General features: G+C 40.0%; 1 protein-coding gene across 3 annotated transcripts in view; it reads right to left on the reverse strand.

The window, feature by feature from the left end:
• PRKDC (protein kinase, DNA-activated, catalytic subunit) overlaps nucleotides 1–15,556 on the reverse strand; it is an 85,013-nt gene that overhangs the window by 3,896 nt on the left and 65,561 nt on the right. Inside the window, exons 69-81 of one of the 3 annotated variants that reach the window (XM_033058353.2) lie at nucleotides 15,285–15,474; nucleotides 14,007–14,181; nucleotides 13,734–13,924; nucleotides 11,059–11,239; nucleotides 10,381–10,541; nucleotides 8,827–9,038; nucleotides 7,755–7,842; nucleotides 6,867–7,010; nucleotides 3,957–4,161; nucleotides 3,308–3,375; nucleotides 2,822–3,042; nucleotides 2,416–2,508; nucleotides 418–507 (exon numbers count right to left, since the gene is read on the reverse strand). In XM_033058353.2, the coding sequence (XP_032914244.1) occupies nucleotides 418–507; nucleotides 2,416–2,508; nucleotides 2,822–3,042; nucleotides 3,308–3,375; nucleotides 3,957–4,161; nucleotides 6,867–7,010; nucleotides 7,755–7,842; nucleotides 8,827–9,038; nucleotides 10,381–10,541; nucleotides 11,059–11,239; nucleotides 13,734–13,924; nucleotides 14,007–14,181; nucleotides 15,285–15,474 (2,019 nt within the window). Of the gene's footprint in view, nucleotides 1–417; nucleotides 508–2,415; nucleotides 2,596–2,821; nucleotides 3,043–3,307; nucleotides 3,376–3,956; nucleotides 4,162–6,866; nucleotides 7,011–7,754; nucleotides 7,843–8,826; nucleotides 9,039–10,380; nucleotides 10,542–11,058; nucleotides 11,240–13,733; nucleotides 13,934–14,006; nucleotides 14,182–15,284; nucleotides 15,475–15,556 lie in introns of those variants that run through there. The other 2 variants (XM_033058344.2, XM_033058360.1) reach the window with 2 other exon arrangements.

Consider the following 15,556-nt stretch of genomic DNA (forward strand, 5'->3'; position numbering starts at 1 on the left):
GATGCTCAAGTTGGGAACCTAAACCATTAAATATTCTTCAGTTCTCAGTGAATCATGGTGATTTTCTCTGTCCAATTCCAGCAGATGCTCAGGCTCTGAGGCAGCCTACCTAACTGCATAATCAGGAACAAGACTGAACTAGAAAATCAAGTTGAAGAGCAGCATCTGCTTCTAGACACTTTCTAAAGGAAGTGAGCAAGCTTCTGGAAGTATTCCTGTACTCTGGTAGGATTTTTGGCTAGAGGAATTTTGCAAAGCATCTCCAGGAAGACAAGGCAGTAAAATGAGCAAAAATCACATCTAACCATCATAATATAATGCAGATCATACTTTTTTTTTCCCTTGGAATTTCTAATCTCTGCGTGTGTGCACACTCCAGCTTCTGTATTTCACATGCAGTCCTCTTTTGAAACCTACCTGTACATAGCAGGGTATCGAGAGATGCCCTGTGCTTTCCCACCCATCCTGGACAGCCACTCAGAATAGGTAGCACGAGGTCCTCTTGGGCTGGGGATAAAACAAGAAGGAAAGTACCAATGATTTCTCTGTATCTCACCACTTTCTATCTGATTATCCACAGGCTGTGTGCTACTCTGACCCATGAGATTTTTATGCAAAGGAAAAGTCAGGAAGCTACAGCCTACATTAATTTTAGCCTTGCTATAGAAATGAAGTTTATACAGAGTAAAGGCTGATCCATTCAGCTCCTTCACCCCAGCCTTGAACATACTTCAGTCATATCTGACAGAAGATTAGACATCTCAAAGGTGTTAATGTCTCAATAGGTACTGTGGGTACCTCCAGAAGAAAGATCCAAAATAATTTCTCCAGGAAGGGAAAGGGAAAGTTTTGACAGTTTTGTAGCCTTTGAGAAGCATTATGCAGTCCACCAGAGTACATGCTGCCCTTTGTCCTTCCAAACGAGCAGGGAATGCAGGAAGGCAGTTTGATATCTCCTCAGTGTGCACAAGTGAGGAGGAATGGGTGCTTGAATTTAGGGTATTAATCATAAGAAGCCAGTATTCTTTAGCTGCACTGCTTATGAAATAATGTGATATTTTACTCCCATGTTAACTAAATACATCAGACCTTAAACTTCTATTTCAGAGAGGCAGCAACTCAGCAGAGCAGCCACCTTCTCTCTTCCTTCCAAAGCATGTTTTGAGCTAGAGAATGCCATTCCCATTTAAGAAGCATTTATCAGTAACAGACTGTAGCCCATCACTTTGGGATAAAGGACTTCAAAAATTCAGAAAGTTGCTCCTCCCCACCCCAACCAAAATTTTCCTTTGTGAGTGCTGTGACTTAACCATCATTCAATACAAAATGTGTTGCCTTGATTGAATAACATATGGGAAAATATTAAAGTCTGTATATACAGTAAAGCAAAGTTTTTCTTTCAAATAAATTATGACCTCCTTTTAGAAAGATACTGATCTTCTACACTGAGCATGTTATAAATTTCCTCCTCTCACGAGATGGTTCCATGTGAGTCTTCTTCACTTTCCCACTCAGTGAATTGAGATCAACATAATATCACTGCTGTTCACAACAGTGAATCAGACAGAGGTAATGCAGGAACTCTAGCAGTTCCTAAACTGCTCACAAATCAAATAACCATGGAAATAAAGACTCTTTGGAGTCCAACCTCCACGCTGGAGTTTCCTCCAACCTGCCCCATAAATGTTAACTAGTAAAAATAAATGATGACAACAACACTCAGACAAACCCAAACAGAGATTATGTAACTAAGAACCACATTTGTAAATTAAACCACATTTCTAAATTCCAGGACAGAACTCGGCTGAAATGCCAGAATTAAATAAATTTTGCAAATATTAAACCTGCAATTACAATCACGAGAAAGCAATATAATTTATTCAAACCCAGCATTTGCATCAGATCAGAGAGTGCTCTGTTACAGTTGTGCTCTGTGCATTTGCTGCCAATTTCCATTCCCTGTCACTAACTCACTGCTGAACCCAGGTTCTGAATAGCTGTGTCTCTACTCCCTTCCCCTGTCCCCCATTGACCTAAGTCCATTTCCTGCCTGATCAAATCAAGAGATCAAAATCCTCTGCTTGTAAAATCAATCTGCTGATAAGGAAATGGTGATGATAATGACGTCACACATGATTATAATTATAAGCCTCTTGTTTAAACAAGCTGGGTGGAGGATATTCCAGCTACAATGGCACTCATTAAACAAACAGTTGCCAATTAGTAATTTGGGTCAGGAAGTACAAACTGCCTCATTGCTTATAAGTGCTTTTCTTTTATTCTTTAATTAAACACAAAAAAAAAAAAAACCCCAAAAAAGAAGAGAATCCTGCCACCAAACTTTCAGTTATCCAAAAACCCATTACTAGTGGTCTCTATTAGAGCAGACAGCTAAACCAAGAAACCAAGCATCACCTGTAATAGCTGGTATCTTCCTCTTCAGACATACTATTTTTAAGGAATTCTTTTAAGGTACAAGTATTTTCCAGCCACTTGATGAGTCCCAGTCTGGAACAAAGTAAGTCAGAGATAACGAGTAGCTCAGAGCTGAACTTTAGAGGAACACCACAAATGGGAAGAAACACATTCTAGTGCCTGTTAAAAGAAGATTGAAAGCTACCAATTTAAATATACTCTGAAAAGCAGTTTCCAGACAAAGCAATTTCAGTGTTACTTAAAAGGAAAAGGAAAAAAATAAACTAAGCCAAGGCACAAAACACTCTCAGTCTGAATCTGGCACAACAAAATTCCCACTTTCCAATATCCCAAAAGTAACAGATGTTAACACAAGGATTTCTGTCCCTTCAAAATAAATGCCTACCTTGATGTCATGGGGATGACCTGGTAAGTTTTTAACTGCATATTTCTTTGGCTACACGTAGCATCTTGGGAAAGGATAATGTTCATGACATCAAAGAGCTGCTCAATGCGTTGGTCTTGTCGCAGGTCTTCGCCACCTTTGACAAGAAAAGGATACTCCTGCTCATCACTGCCTCGGATTGTTATACGTTTTGGCTTCCTCAAGGATTCCATCACACTTATCTTGGAAAAAGACAGGAAAAAGAAAAACATTTGTGACAGAAGACTTGGTCTTACAGAATCATCACTGGAATTCAGAACATCTGTCATTCCTAGATGACATAATCAAGTTACTCAATTAGAAAAACAAATGCCCACTTGCAGCCCTTCCTCTGTATGCTGCAAGATGTGTAAACAAGCAACGACCCTGCCACTACCAAATTCTTCAAATGGTATATGGACACAGATTTATACCACACAGGACTTTGACTCAATCTTAAAAACATACCCGTTCATCAAACCCAGAGATTTTTGCGTGGTACTCTGGCAGTGGTTTCCCTTTTCCGTCATACTGACCTGAAGTGGTAGCGGAAAAAAAATATTAGTACATAGCCTGATGTTATTTTAAAGTGTGTTTAGCACCAGAACACACATCCAAATGTTTTGTCAAATTGGTAGAATGACAACTATGAAAAAAGTATTTTTAAATGCCTAAGAAAGATCCAACATACACATAGTATGATTTTATCTGTGAATCACTGATACCCTTTCCTTGTTTAGCTGTTAAAATCAAGTTCTTGGTGTTTTCAGAAGACATAACCTTTTTTGAACTGGATTGAAACATGTATTAGATTTATATATCAGATTTCCTGGAGTCAGGCCTTCAGAAAATTATAGATCAGATTTCCTGGAGTCAGGCCTTTAGAAAAATACTAAATTCTTAGTTAAGAGATACAAGCTTAGATACAATTTTTAAAATCAGGACTGCAGCTTAAGAATGGATTTAAGAGATAACGAGTGAATGGTAAGTATTTCAAGTAAGGCCAGATAAGGCTTAAGGCCAGAAAGAAGGATCTTATAGCCAATATAAGAAATAAAGCTCAAGAGCAACTTTCTTCTAAGGGACAATTCACTGTCAACACTGAAGGGGAACTTACCAGGAACCTCCAGTTCATTCCTCAAGAACTCAGCTTTGAATTCACTCATCCATGGTGAACATTCTTTGAGGTTCCCAGGTTCTTTATGGGTTTTGCTCATTTTTGAGTAGAGAGAAGTTGCAATCACATCAAAGTCACTAGTCTTCATATTCAACAGTTCTGAACCACCTCTGCCAAAATGTTCATCCAGGTCCTTCCCAAAAACCTAATAATCATTTATAGAAAAGAATCCTGTTTACACAGTGCTAGAAACTACCCAAGAGCACCAAAAGGATACCTTCCTATCTATACACATGCCTTGTTTAGATATTAGCAAGAAATTCTTAATAAAAACCAGAACTGGTTGCCCAGAGGAACTGTGGATGCCCCATCCCTTGGAAGTGTTCCAGGCCAAGTTGGCTGGGCAAGCTGGTCTAGTGGGAGGTGCCCCTGCCCTATGGCAGGGGTGCTGGAACCAGATGATGTTTTAAGGTCCCTTCCAACCCAAATCATTCTGTGACTCTATGAAATGTTTTACATTTTTTATTTACTATCAGATTTATTATTTGTGGATTTATTACTGCCTAGCAATAATTTTGGCTTAAAATGTATAAAACTATATTTTCAAGTATTTTAAATAACCTGATAAAGGAAAAGGAAAAAAGCGAAGTTTTGGACATGGATCCATTTAATGAACAAAGTAAGTATTATCTACAAATAGTTAACTGAGTTAACTTCCTGTGTTCATAATTCAAGGTTCTAGAAAAACCAAATGTTCCTTCTTGGGCCGGGTATCAACGGCTTGGAAAGATTTTTTTTTCTAACGCCTGATCATTTTTGTACCGAGTTACAAAGACACAGCTATTTCACTGTAGTAAATGAAAATGCAAAAAGCATTATCCTTATGAGGAGACTGTTGCAGCCAACATCTTTATCACTAAATCTATTTCCAGATTATGAGCCTGAAGCACTCCATATAGTAGAGCAATTTTATGTGTCAGTCAAGAGCACAACTTGTTTTTTTCCCCAGCAAGGACACTACAAATGATACAGTTATTCTCACAGCACACTTTGTTTCTTCTTAATAATGCATGCTGAAAGCAAAGAATTCAGAGCCTGTGCACCATCACCTTGACTCTTCTGCAGCTACTCTCTGCTCTCCCTCCTCAACAACCCGATATCCCTTTCCAGCAACTCTTCTCCCTGTATCCTCTAATACTGCACATTTCAGCGTTTTAAAGAGCCATGGAACTTTTTTTTTGTGTGTGGGCACACAAACAATTCAGACAGCCTTTGTGCTTGTGCCTGCTGTCTCTTGCTGTGCATGTACCCTGTATAGCTGCTCCCCTCTCCCTACCCCCACCCCGACACCAGCACATCCTGCACATTCTTATTCCCCCCTCTGAAGTTTAAAGTCATTATCATCAAAGACCCATCTTATCTCACAGCAACACATTCAGAGGGCTAGTGTGCCCCTAAACTCTCAATTACCCTTTCTGCTTCATTATCACCTCACCTCCTCTGGCTCCACCTTACTCTCATCCTCCACCTTTCCCACTCATGGGGAAGGAATCTCCCTACAGACAGCCAGGTTAGTTTATCTAATGCTAATGTGACAGAAGGATGGCCACAATGGGAGAGAGCTGGATGCACCCCGCCCTGGCCATGGGGCTATGCACATACACTACAAGCACATAGTCAGGAGCTCCTTCTACAGGAGTATCACTCTCCTGCCCTCAGCAATTTGGAGCTCAGGGATTTCTGGAATGGAGTGTACATTTGTACATAAAAGCTCTCAAAGCATTGCCCCCTCTCCGTGTTATTAACCTGCTTGCTATTTGAATCCATGAAAGCATCTAATACCCTGCAGCAGGAGTTCAGCACCTAAGTGTGCGCTGAATGAGAAAACACTCCTCACTGGTCTGAACCTGACACTTCCATAGAGTATTCACTTCATGTTCGGCACTCCTGATAGAATCACACAATTGCTAGGGCTGGAAAACACCTTTAGGTTCACCAAGTCCAACCATGGGACTGATGTTAAGAGCTTTTATTGTATCTGGCATCATTGTACCATTTCCAACTGGAGGAATGCTGAAGTTGCTTGTAAAGTGGTTACTCTGTACCTCTGAAGATTCTTGCCACTTTGAACCTCATTCAATTTTACTGTATCTGTGCCGAGAATACTGCAGAGAACTATAAGATTCAAGAAGCAAGAGTCAGAGAAGGCTGCTATGCCAATGTACAAATCCATGTTTAGTTCTCTATTCTTAATAATGACGAACATTTGCTTTTCTTTCTTGACTGCCCGTGAGTTTTCCCAGCTGATGTTTTTAAAGAACCATCACACATCAAGACTTTGCTCTTGAACTGCAATAGTCAGCTAAAATACACAGAATTTCTGTATGATACTAGGGTAATTACATTTTCTTGCCACATATATCACTTCATTTTCTATCCTGATTCACCATTTTGGATTTCAGTCAGTTTTGTAAAGTCTTTTCCTTAATTCTTCACAGTTGTAACTCCTCTGTATAAGTAACTTCGTATTGGCAGCAAATTTGAGTAGTATAATACAGCAAAACTCCCTAAGGTGCTCATAAATCCTTGGCAGCAGGGAACAAAAAACAAGGCCTGATTCCCACGGATGATTAGAGGCTCAGGTCCTATAAACCTGGTAACATGCAGGACAGGAGAGGTAGAAGCTGTGTAAGACACAACATTTACCCCTGCAGGGCAGTTAGAAGTGGAAAGGGAACTATGTTAAGTCCATGGCTTCTAGCAAAGAAATCCCAGTCCTGTGCTCCTGACTGGATCAGGTCTCATTAAGTCCTGCAGCACCTGTAAAAGCTGTGATCTGGTTCTCTCTTTGACTTTCCATTGCCTTCTAGAAAAGCTATGATGCCAATACTACTCAGCAACCACATTTACCTGAATAAACCTTTTCCTCATCAATCCAAGGCCAGGAGTCTCCAAATTTCCCAAGTTCTTGTACATTCCTTCATACATTTCCTTAAGCTTCTTTTTGTTTCTCTGAGGTTTTGACAGCTCATTTTTGACATCCTCAGCCCAATCCTGCAAAGAGAAGAAAACAGATGAGTACTGAGAAAAGATTTCTTGACCCTTGCTCTTCAGTATTAGTACTCAGATTGCACTGGGGTTACTGTATTTACTAATAGTCAACTGCTGTGTTGACTATATTATGTGCATTTTGACAAAAAAAAGAGCAACCAAAAGACTATGGAAATATTTTCCTTTCATTCTGTGTCTTGATAAAATGTTTCTACTTTATAATGATAATTATGTTTACTACTGTAGTGTTGAGTGCTAAGAAAGCCTCTATGGGGCCAGGACCGGCACCAAACATGGGACAAGAATCCTTTGGACAAACAAGTCAGAACATAGACAGGGATGCCCAGCAGGGAGAGGCATAAGAACACAAGTAATTACAAAGTACTTACTTAAGCACTACATAAGTAGTTGAACACGTGTAGTCCAAAATTATAAAGATGACAACAAATGCTAATTCTGCAAGGGTTACAGAATGATTAAGGAAGACTGACTGTGGGACAGGGCACAGACCCTGAAGGGGAAAGCTGAAAAGGGCTGGAGCAGAACATCCAGCTGGCACAAGGGAGGGAGTCCATCACCAGTGAAAGCTGACAACACCTTGACATCATCATCATGAGTTGGTGCTAGGCTGGACCACTTCCTGTGGCTGTGGTGGGAACTGAACTGTGTCAGGCTCTGCCCAGCACTTGCTCTTCTGAACAGAGGGAGAAGAATGAAGGGGAAAGGGGGGGGGAAAATACACTTTACCTTGAAAATCATTACAGGACTAGAGAGTTGCTCCAGGGAGTGAACAAAATCTTGAACTACTCCTCCTCTATCCAACTTATTCTTGATCCTTTAAAAGAAGAGAAAAACACATCACAATGCAACAGAACTACCATCACCACCTCACCTGCAGATAAGCAATGATCTACACTGTCTGCTATAGACGAGAATCTGGTAAAATAATTCAGGTGTAAGTAGGAAGACTCCTTTGGAATTCTCTCTTGGGGTCCATGACTGGTTATATGTTGACTAAATAGGCCACACAGCTCCCAGTTTTAAAATTATATGTCCCACTATGCAAACAGGAACTTGGTGGGTGAGTGGAAAGCATGCTTGAAACAGACACAGGCATTGACCAGACCATGCACCCTGTCAGGACACTTACTGAAGGGTGATATGTCTTTGTATTTTTATTTTCAGCAAATATTTATTCAGCAAATGTATCAAATTTGAGAAAAACACAAAATTACACCCAAATTTCTTAAGAGTGGTTCTACAGCATTGTGTGATAAAAACTATTTTTGCCTGGAGATTAACTCAAGAGCTACTATATGCCAAAAGGGACAAGGGAAGACTTGTAAGAAGAGCTGCATGTTGCACACTGAATAAGCAGAGAACACCACAGCCAAGAGCTGTCATTCCCAAGATAACATGCATCCATTTCACTGCCCTCTCTGAGGTCTGCTATGAGCACCTATTCTATTTAAACACAGTTGCTTCCACTTGGTATTAGAAAGATGATAAATGCTCAAAACCACAGAATTACAAGGAAAAAGGGGTTGCCTCTCTATGGTTTCTGTTTTATCTTGGGAAGATTTTTAACTTTCAACAGCCTGGGGACTACATGTACCCAACACTTAATGAAATTTCATGCCACCAACCTGAGAATGTTTGACACCAACAGAGCTGATGTATTGCATTTCTGTGCCTTTAAATGAAAACTCTAAGCTTTCTAGTGCTCGCTAAACAAAAGAGTTTGAGTAGGAAAAATAAATGAATCTGTCCAGTCCTGAATAAAAAATATACAAAAGAGCTACTCCAATTGCAAATTCACCTTTCCACAAACTCCTTGTTCTTGCAGCCAACTGCAGTATCTTTGAAGCAGAAACTTTCACTGCTGATCATGAAAGGGTAGATGAGTGCCTGGGGATAGGTATTTGCAATCTCTTCAACAGTATGCTGTACAGCTACTGCTTCATCCTTGTCAAGTAGTGCCATCATCTGGCTAATCCAGCCAATGAACTGCCAACAGGGAACTGAAGAAAGCTGCAAAAACACAGACACTGCTTTCATCTTTGGTCCTCCTCAAAAATACTAAACACAGCAAACAAACAAAACTGCCTGACAGAGAAAGAAACAGAGAATGTCAACTAGGTGTGCAAAACATCCCCTAATGAAGCACAGATTTAATTATTAATATCACTTCTACCACCACTACCATTCACCACTGCTGCTTCATAGGTTTTCCATTATAAAGATTTGCAGCCTGTTGATCAGTATGAAGCTTTACACTCAAACTTGTGGCTTTTGTCTCTGGATGCAACACAAAAATTTTTGATCATCACATAAAACAACTCAAAAATCTGAAGGAATTCAGTTCCAACACCATTGGGTTGAAGTCCTGATATGAGTAAAAAATACCAGGAAGGAGAACACAAACTCCTATCGCAGTTTTGTCCTTTGGTAATCTTTAAGCGCTTCTAATCGAATTTAAGATCAGATTGCCAGTATTTATTTCACAGAAAGACAGAGGTTAGGATAAATAAATGCCTGGTGAACGCCCTGGGTGAGATTTGTCAGCTGGTGTCAGGTTCTGTTTGAACTATTGGTGTTTCTCTTTGGCCACACCTTGTGCACCTCAGCCATTTCTGCTATTTTCTCAGTTCCTTGGGATAGCTAACCCAAGTTTCTGCCTCACTTGAGTTCCTTCTCTGAAAGGGCCTGTTGCTCTGGGAGCAGCAGCACAATGACATGGGCTTGAAAAGGCAGGCAGGCCAAGGCAGGAACAGGCATGAGTCACAGAGAAGGTCTCAGCTTATCTGTCCCACTGCAGCAGGGAAGGCTCGTGGTATCCTGCTATGGAAAGGCAATGGAAAGACAGGTTGTAGAAGGGAGGAAGGAAGGAACGGGGAAATACAAAGGAAGACAAAGCTGTAGTAACCTCTGAAGTGAAGAAGGACAGGGAAAGGTGAGTGACATGGAATGAGTTTGGAAAAGCTACTGTCTTCCTGCACACAGGAAACTCAGCCTACAGGAGTAAGATACATTCCTCACCCTAATGCTAACCACCTTTGTCAGCCCACTTAGATTGTTCTGAAGGAAAAAAAAAGGACAAAGCATACCACAGTTGTTCTCCAGCAGCTCTCAAGAAACCATTTGGAATCAGAATAATGATAAAAAGTTAAATTTCTAAGAAAAAATTTCTGTCCACATGAATTAGACTCAGTAAGTTGCAGAAAAGACAAGGAACAATGATGGGATAAAATTTATCTGATTTTCCTGAAGCAAAACTTACCAGTCTAACCTCTCTATGTATCCAACCTCCACCCCCACCTTTAAAATTTGATTTACACCAACATTCGCTGCCAGAAAAATTAAAGCAACTAACCTCTCGTGTCACTAAACTCAATGTCTCTGCTGGATATCTTTCAATTATTTGGAGCAGTCTAGGAAATCTCAGCCTGGCTTCTCTGGAATTCAGTTTTAAAGCTTTTATCATTTTCTCCACCACAATAGCTGGGAACTGCTGCAGATCCACAGTGTTAATTTCTGCCAAGAGACATTAAACAAGAATTATCAGAAACACCATCACTTGTTCCATGTCTTTGATCATCTGAAACATTCATCTTTACAATTTGGTATTTTTTTTTTCAAGTGTATTTTGTATTTTTACTTTGTTCTCCTTCCCATCTGTTTGAACTGCACACATCTGCAACACATGTACTTGGGGACTGTAAGGATTAGCTTTATCAGGAGGCTGCATCACTGCTGGTATCTTGCCTGCTTTAAATACAAGGCTGCTGTGGTCTGGGAAGGAACAAGGGAAGCATCTGCTGGATATGATATATTTCTCACAAGTATGTGTGAGACTACAAGTGATCCACTAGTATCAAAGCTAGCAGTAACAATGAAGGTGAAAAAAGGGATACAAATAATGCTGAACTGGAGGTCAAACTGCTCCATTTAAATTCAAGCTGTGCTGCTCACGGAGATCTCCTGGGTACAGCAAAAGCTCACAGATCACAGATTAATGGACCTCACAAGCTTAGGAGAAATCCTGACTAACCAAGCAAGCCTTCCTCTTCCCTGCGCAGATACTGATCACAGAAGCTGATCAAAGTCATATAGGCATCAACAACTCCCACCACATCCACGTGGTCCATGGAGCGGGACTGCACCTCCTCTTCAGACTTCCTCACAGCACAGCTGAAACACTGAAAAGCCTTCTTGCTCAGACCTGCCAGCACCTGAAATCCAACCATAAGAGGAAAAAAACACACATTAGCAAGTAGCACTGAACAATCTTGTCTGAAACCGGAGCTTCGTATCAAGTCTTGAGTAGATAAAACTTTAACTGCTTTAAGATGTTCTGAGCAGCTGATATAAAGGAAAAACTTTGGGATGTTATTTCTAGCAGTGATTTTCAGAAATTTAGCTTCCACAATTTCCAATGGAATGACATAAACTTTAATTAGTCTTTGGATATGTTAAGTGGAATTTTTGTCACTGTAAAAAATTAATGTTACTGGAGTTTTTGGAAACAATTAACAGAAAATATAACAAAACTTTCAGGGATTTCTCCTGTTAGGACATATCTACAACATGTGCATAACAGTTACACTTGGAATTTGTGTTAAAAAAAGCATGCATCAAACTATTTTGAATCTGATGCCTTTTTTCCTATTATAAATATAGTAATATTCATCATACATTTCTAATGCAGCTCATGCAATGGGTGACTTGACAGGACTCTCTACAGAACCACAGAAGGATGAAGGTTGAAAGAGACCTTCAAGATCATCTGTCCAACTGCCAACCCAGCACCATCACAATTACCCCTAAACTATTGCAAAAGTGCCACATCCAAATGCCTCTTAAACACTTCCAGAGATGGTGACTCCACCACTGCCTTGGACAACTGACTCCAATGCCTAACCACTCTTTAATTAAAAAAAACAAAAACAAAAAAAAAAAACCAAAAAAACAAAAAAAAACCAAAAAAATTACTAAAACCAATCTGAACCTAACTGGCTCAACTTAAGGCCATTTCATCTCACCCTCTCACTTGGGACATGGCAGAAGAGAACAATCCTCACCTCACTACAATGTCCTCTCAGGTATTTGTAGAGAGAAATGAGGTCTTCCCAGAGCCTCCCAGTTCCCTCAGCTGCTCCTCATAGGACTTGTGCTCCAGACCCTTTCCCAGCTCCGCTGCCATTCTCTGGACATGCTCCAGCACCTCAATGTTTTCTTTAAGTGAGGGGCTCAGAATGGTACACAAGATTGGAGGTGCAGCCTCACCACTGCCAAGCACAGCACAGCACTGGCCACAATCACTGTGGCCCTTCTGGCCACACCAAATGCTGTAACTGAAATTAAATAGTCAGGTAGGTAGAAGGAGACTACCACGGTCAGAGTGTTGCTTAATAATAAGCTAAAATATGGCTCAGCTTCTTAACCTTACAGAAATCTCTCCTATGGTGATCTTACTCATCTGACACAGAACTTTTATGCTCATCCTTTAGATTACCTAAAGAAAAACACTCTTAAGAATGAGTTGATAAATGAAGCTCAAGCTTCTGCTTAAGTTTCCACACACCGAAAAATTTAAAACCTTTTTTTGCAGGAATTTCTTCTTGATCTGCTTTACTTTTAACAACCATGAAACACAAATCAAAACTCTTTTTTTAAATTTTGTTTTATATTAATATGGTTCATATTCCCTGAAGTGATCCTGCAAGAAAGATGGAGAGGGACTTTTTACAAGAGCATGTAGTGCCAGGACAAGGAGCAATTGCTTCAAACTGAAAGACAGTAGGTTTAGATTGGATATTAGGAGGAAGAACTTTGCTGTGAGGGTGGTGAGCCACTGGAACAGCCTAGAGGAGTTGTGAATATCCATCCCTGGACATGTTCAAGGCCAGGCTGGATGGAGCTCTGAGCAGCCTGGTCTAGTGAAAGGTGTCCCTCCCCATGATGGCAGGAGTGGAACTAAATGATCTTGAAGGTCCCTTTCAATCCAAACCATTTATGATTCTATGTGTAAAGGTCTTCATGGTGGCTTTAAAAATCAGTAGAAATAAGCCAGCAGTGGTAGTTCAAATTCTTAATCCATTTGAAAGACAAGAAATCAATGCCACAGCATCTGGGACAACTGACAACAAATACAACTTTAGTTGCAGCATAGTCTGGTAATGTATTCTTCAAAGACATACCTACCCAAAATAGGCAAAGATGACCTGCATGTGCTCTGCCTTAAAAATCCCTCTTCTCTCTTCCATTACTTAGATAAAGTAAGTGTATCAGTATTATAAATCTCTTTATCAAAGAGAATAGTCTGGCAGCATGAAGCAGGTCACAAATACCCAGCTAAAATCAAGGCATTCTTTGAGGATCCCAAGCCTTGTTTGGCCACTGTGCAGGCAGATGCTGTGACTACGTCTTCCCTCTCCCCTCAAAATGCGGTTAGAGAGAAACACGAGAGAATTCTCCTATTTAGAAAGGTTAGAGTGATGCAGAACTCCAGGAGAGTAAAACCTTGAAGAAATACCAACCACAGCCTCTTTTTTTTGCTTTTTCCCCCACCCTTTCTTTCTCTTTCTGGTGTTGCTGGACAAATCACTGCTAATAGCAGACAGGTACATGCTCTGAATCTGTTCACAACCATCACTACCTACTGAAGTAGTAATTAGCAATAATAACGACACTGAAATTACTAAAATATCTTCCCCTCCCATTTACCTTTTTAGGGTTCTCAAGGCTTTCTCCTGATATTAGTGATATCTTTGTAGCCTTCTCTTTCTCAATTTGCTCAAGACATCTTGGATCCTGACTAAGAGCATTGGCCATGATGTGATATGTAGTACCCAGAAGAAGATTCTGGTTTCGGAAGGCCATTATGTTTGTGCTGAGATAGTCAGATTTGGTATCTTCTGCTGGAATTTAAAAACAAAAGTTGGTAACGGGACAACAAAGCACCTTTTCAAACAAACAAAGTGAAGCAAAGGCTGTTACCAAGTAGGGAGATGGTTTTGAACACTGAGAGCAGGCGTTCAGGACAACTCAGGTTGCTGCTGCTGCTGTGAGCGAAGCGGCAATAGGCGTGATTCCACCTCACCAGCCAGTCCTCCCTCGTTTTGGCTTCTTTGCGCAAGTCCTTCAGGAGCTTCTTGGCCACTGCAAAGCTGTTCTGCATTCAGATTAAGAGAATTTTCAGTCCATATATCTGAAGAGGAACTAAAACCTGCCCACAACCAAATCAGGGATGAGAAGATTTAAGTAATACAAGTGAAGTTAGAGCAAGGCAAAGAGATGTTCACTGCTTGCGGGGTCTCATATTCAGAACCATATTTGTGCTAATGGAGAAGTTTGAATACCAAATGATAAGAACAGGGGTTTAAACAACTGAGAAAATAATTCCAGCTGCATGAAGCATTTAACTGCTGTGTAGACAAACACATATGGGAAATGCAACTTGATTTAAGATAGCATTACAAAAATCACTTATGCATGTGTTTTGATGAGAAGTTTCATACAAGTAACATTAAAGGAAATCTTATTTTTCACTTACTCCTTCAAGAGTGTATAGTCAACAAAGCAATAATGTAGTATTTGCTTATCAGATTGCTTAAAATAAACTCTTGTTAATGACTGCAGAATTCTGCAGCATTCGCAGAAGATGGGAGAACTTGACTTAATTATTCATCTTGTCTCAAGCTTGAAACACCAAAGGCCCATTATCAAAAAGGCTTCTTCAGTCATTTCAACAGCCAAATTCAACCCAAAATTTCTAAGTCACTTAACTTGAGTTCTTTGTTAGTGTTAAGTAACAGCAGTAATGGAAATTGTGAAAAAAAAAAATTCAGCACTGCTGATTGAAGCAAATCATACTAATTCAATCAGAATTTGATCTTTTTTCTTGTACAGAAGAGATTATTTATAAATAAGAAGCATAATGCTTTATTGCAAGCATCCCTTCCATTAAAGACTGAAACATTTCAGATATTGCATCTGCTCTTTAGTGTGTCCAAAACCATCTGTGGATCAAAGGGGACTTCAGGCACATTTCCAGTAATGACAAATTACCATCAACTTCATAATTAACATTGGTCCTGTTCTTTTCTTTCATTGTGGAACTGACTTTCTTGAGCTTTCAAAATGTCCTTGACAGCAGGGCCAAAGAGAGACAAGGTTTGCCCTGGCAAAAGGGTACCAAAGACCACCTAAAAGGCTTTTCCAGCTTTTCCTATGTATTTTCTCAGCAAATTGGAAGTTATCAGACAGTATATTCACCTGTTTCCTGGCACTTTCTATCATCTTCATTTTCATATTAAATTTGCAGCTTTTAATCATTGAGTGAATGCTTTCACTATGTTGATCCACTTCCATTTGGTCACCACCACTGTATTCTCCATCCACCTCCATACTGTCATTGGCCTGATCAGAGGGAAGTTTCTCCTGCAGTTTGTCAAGAAAGAAACACCTGCACAACAACAACAGGGTATAGATCACTCTATTTATATTCACTCATAGATATATATCACTATATATATATATCACTATAC

The sequence above is a fragment of the Catharus ustulatus genome, chromosome 1 (genome assembly GCF_009819885.2).
Source record: "Catharus ustulatus isolate bCatUst1 chromosome 1, bCatUst1.pri.v2, whole genome shotgun sequence".
Classification (NCBI taxonomy): domain Eukaryota; kingdom Metazoa; phylum Chordata; class Aves; order Passeriformes; family Turdidae; genus Catharus; species Catharus ustulatus.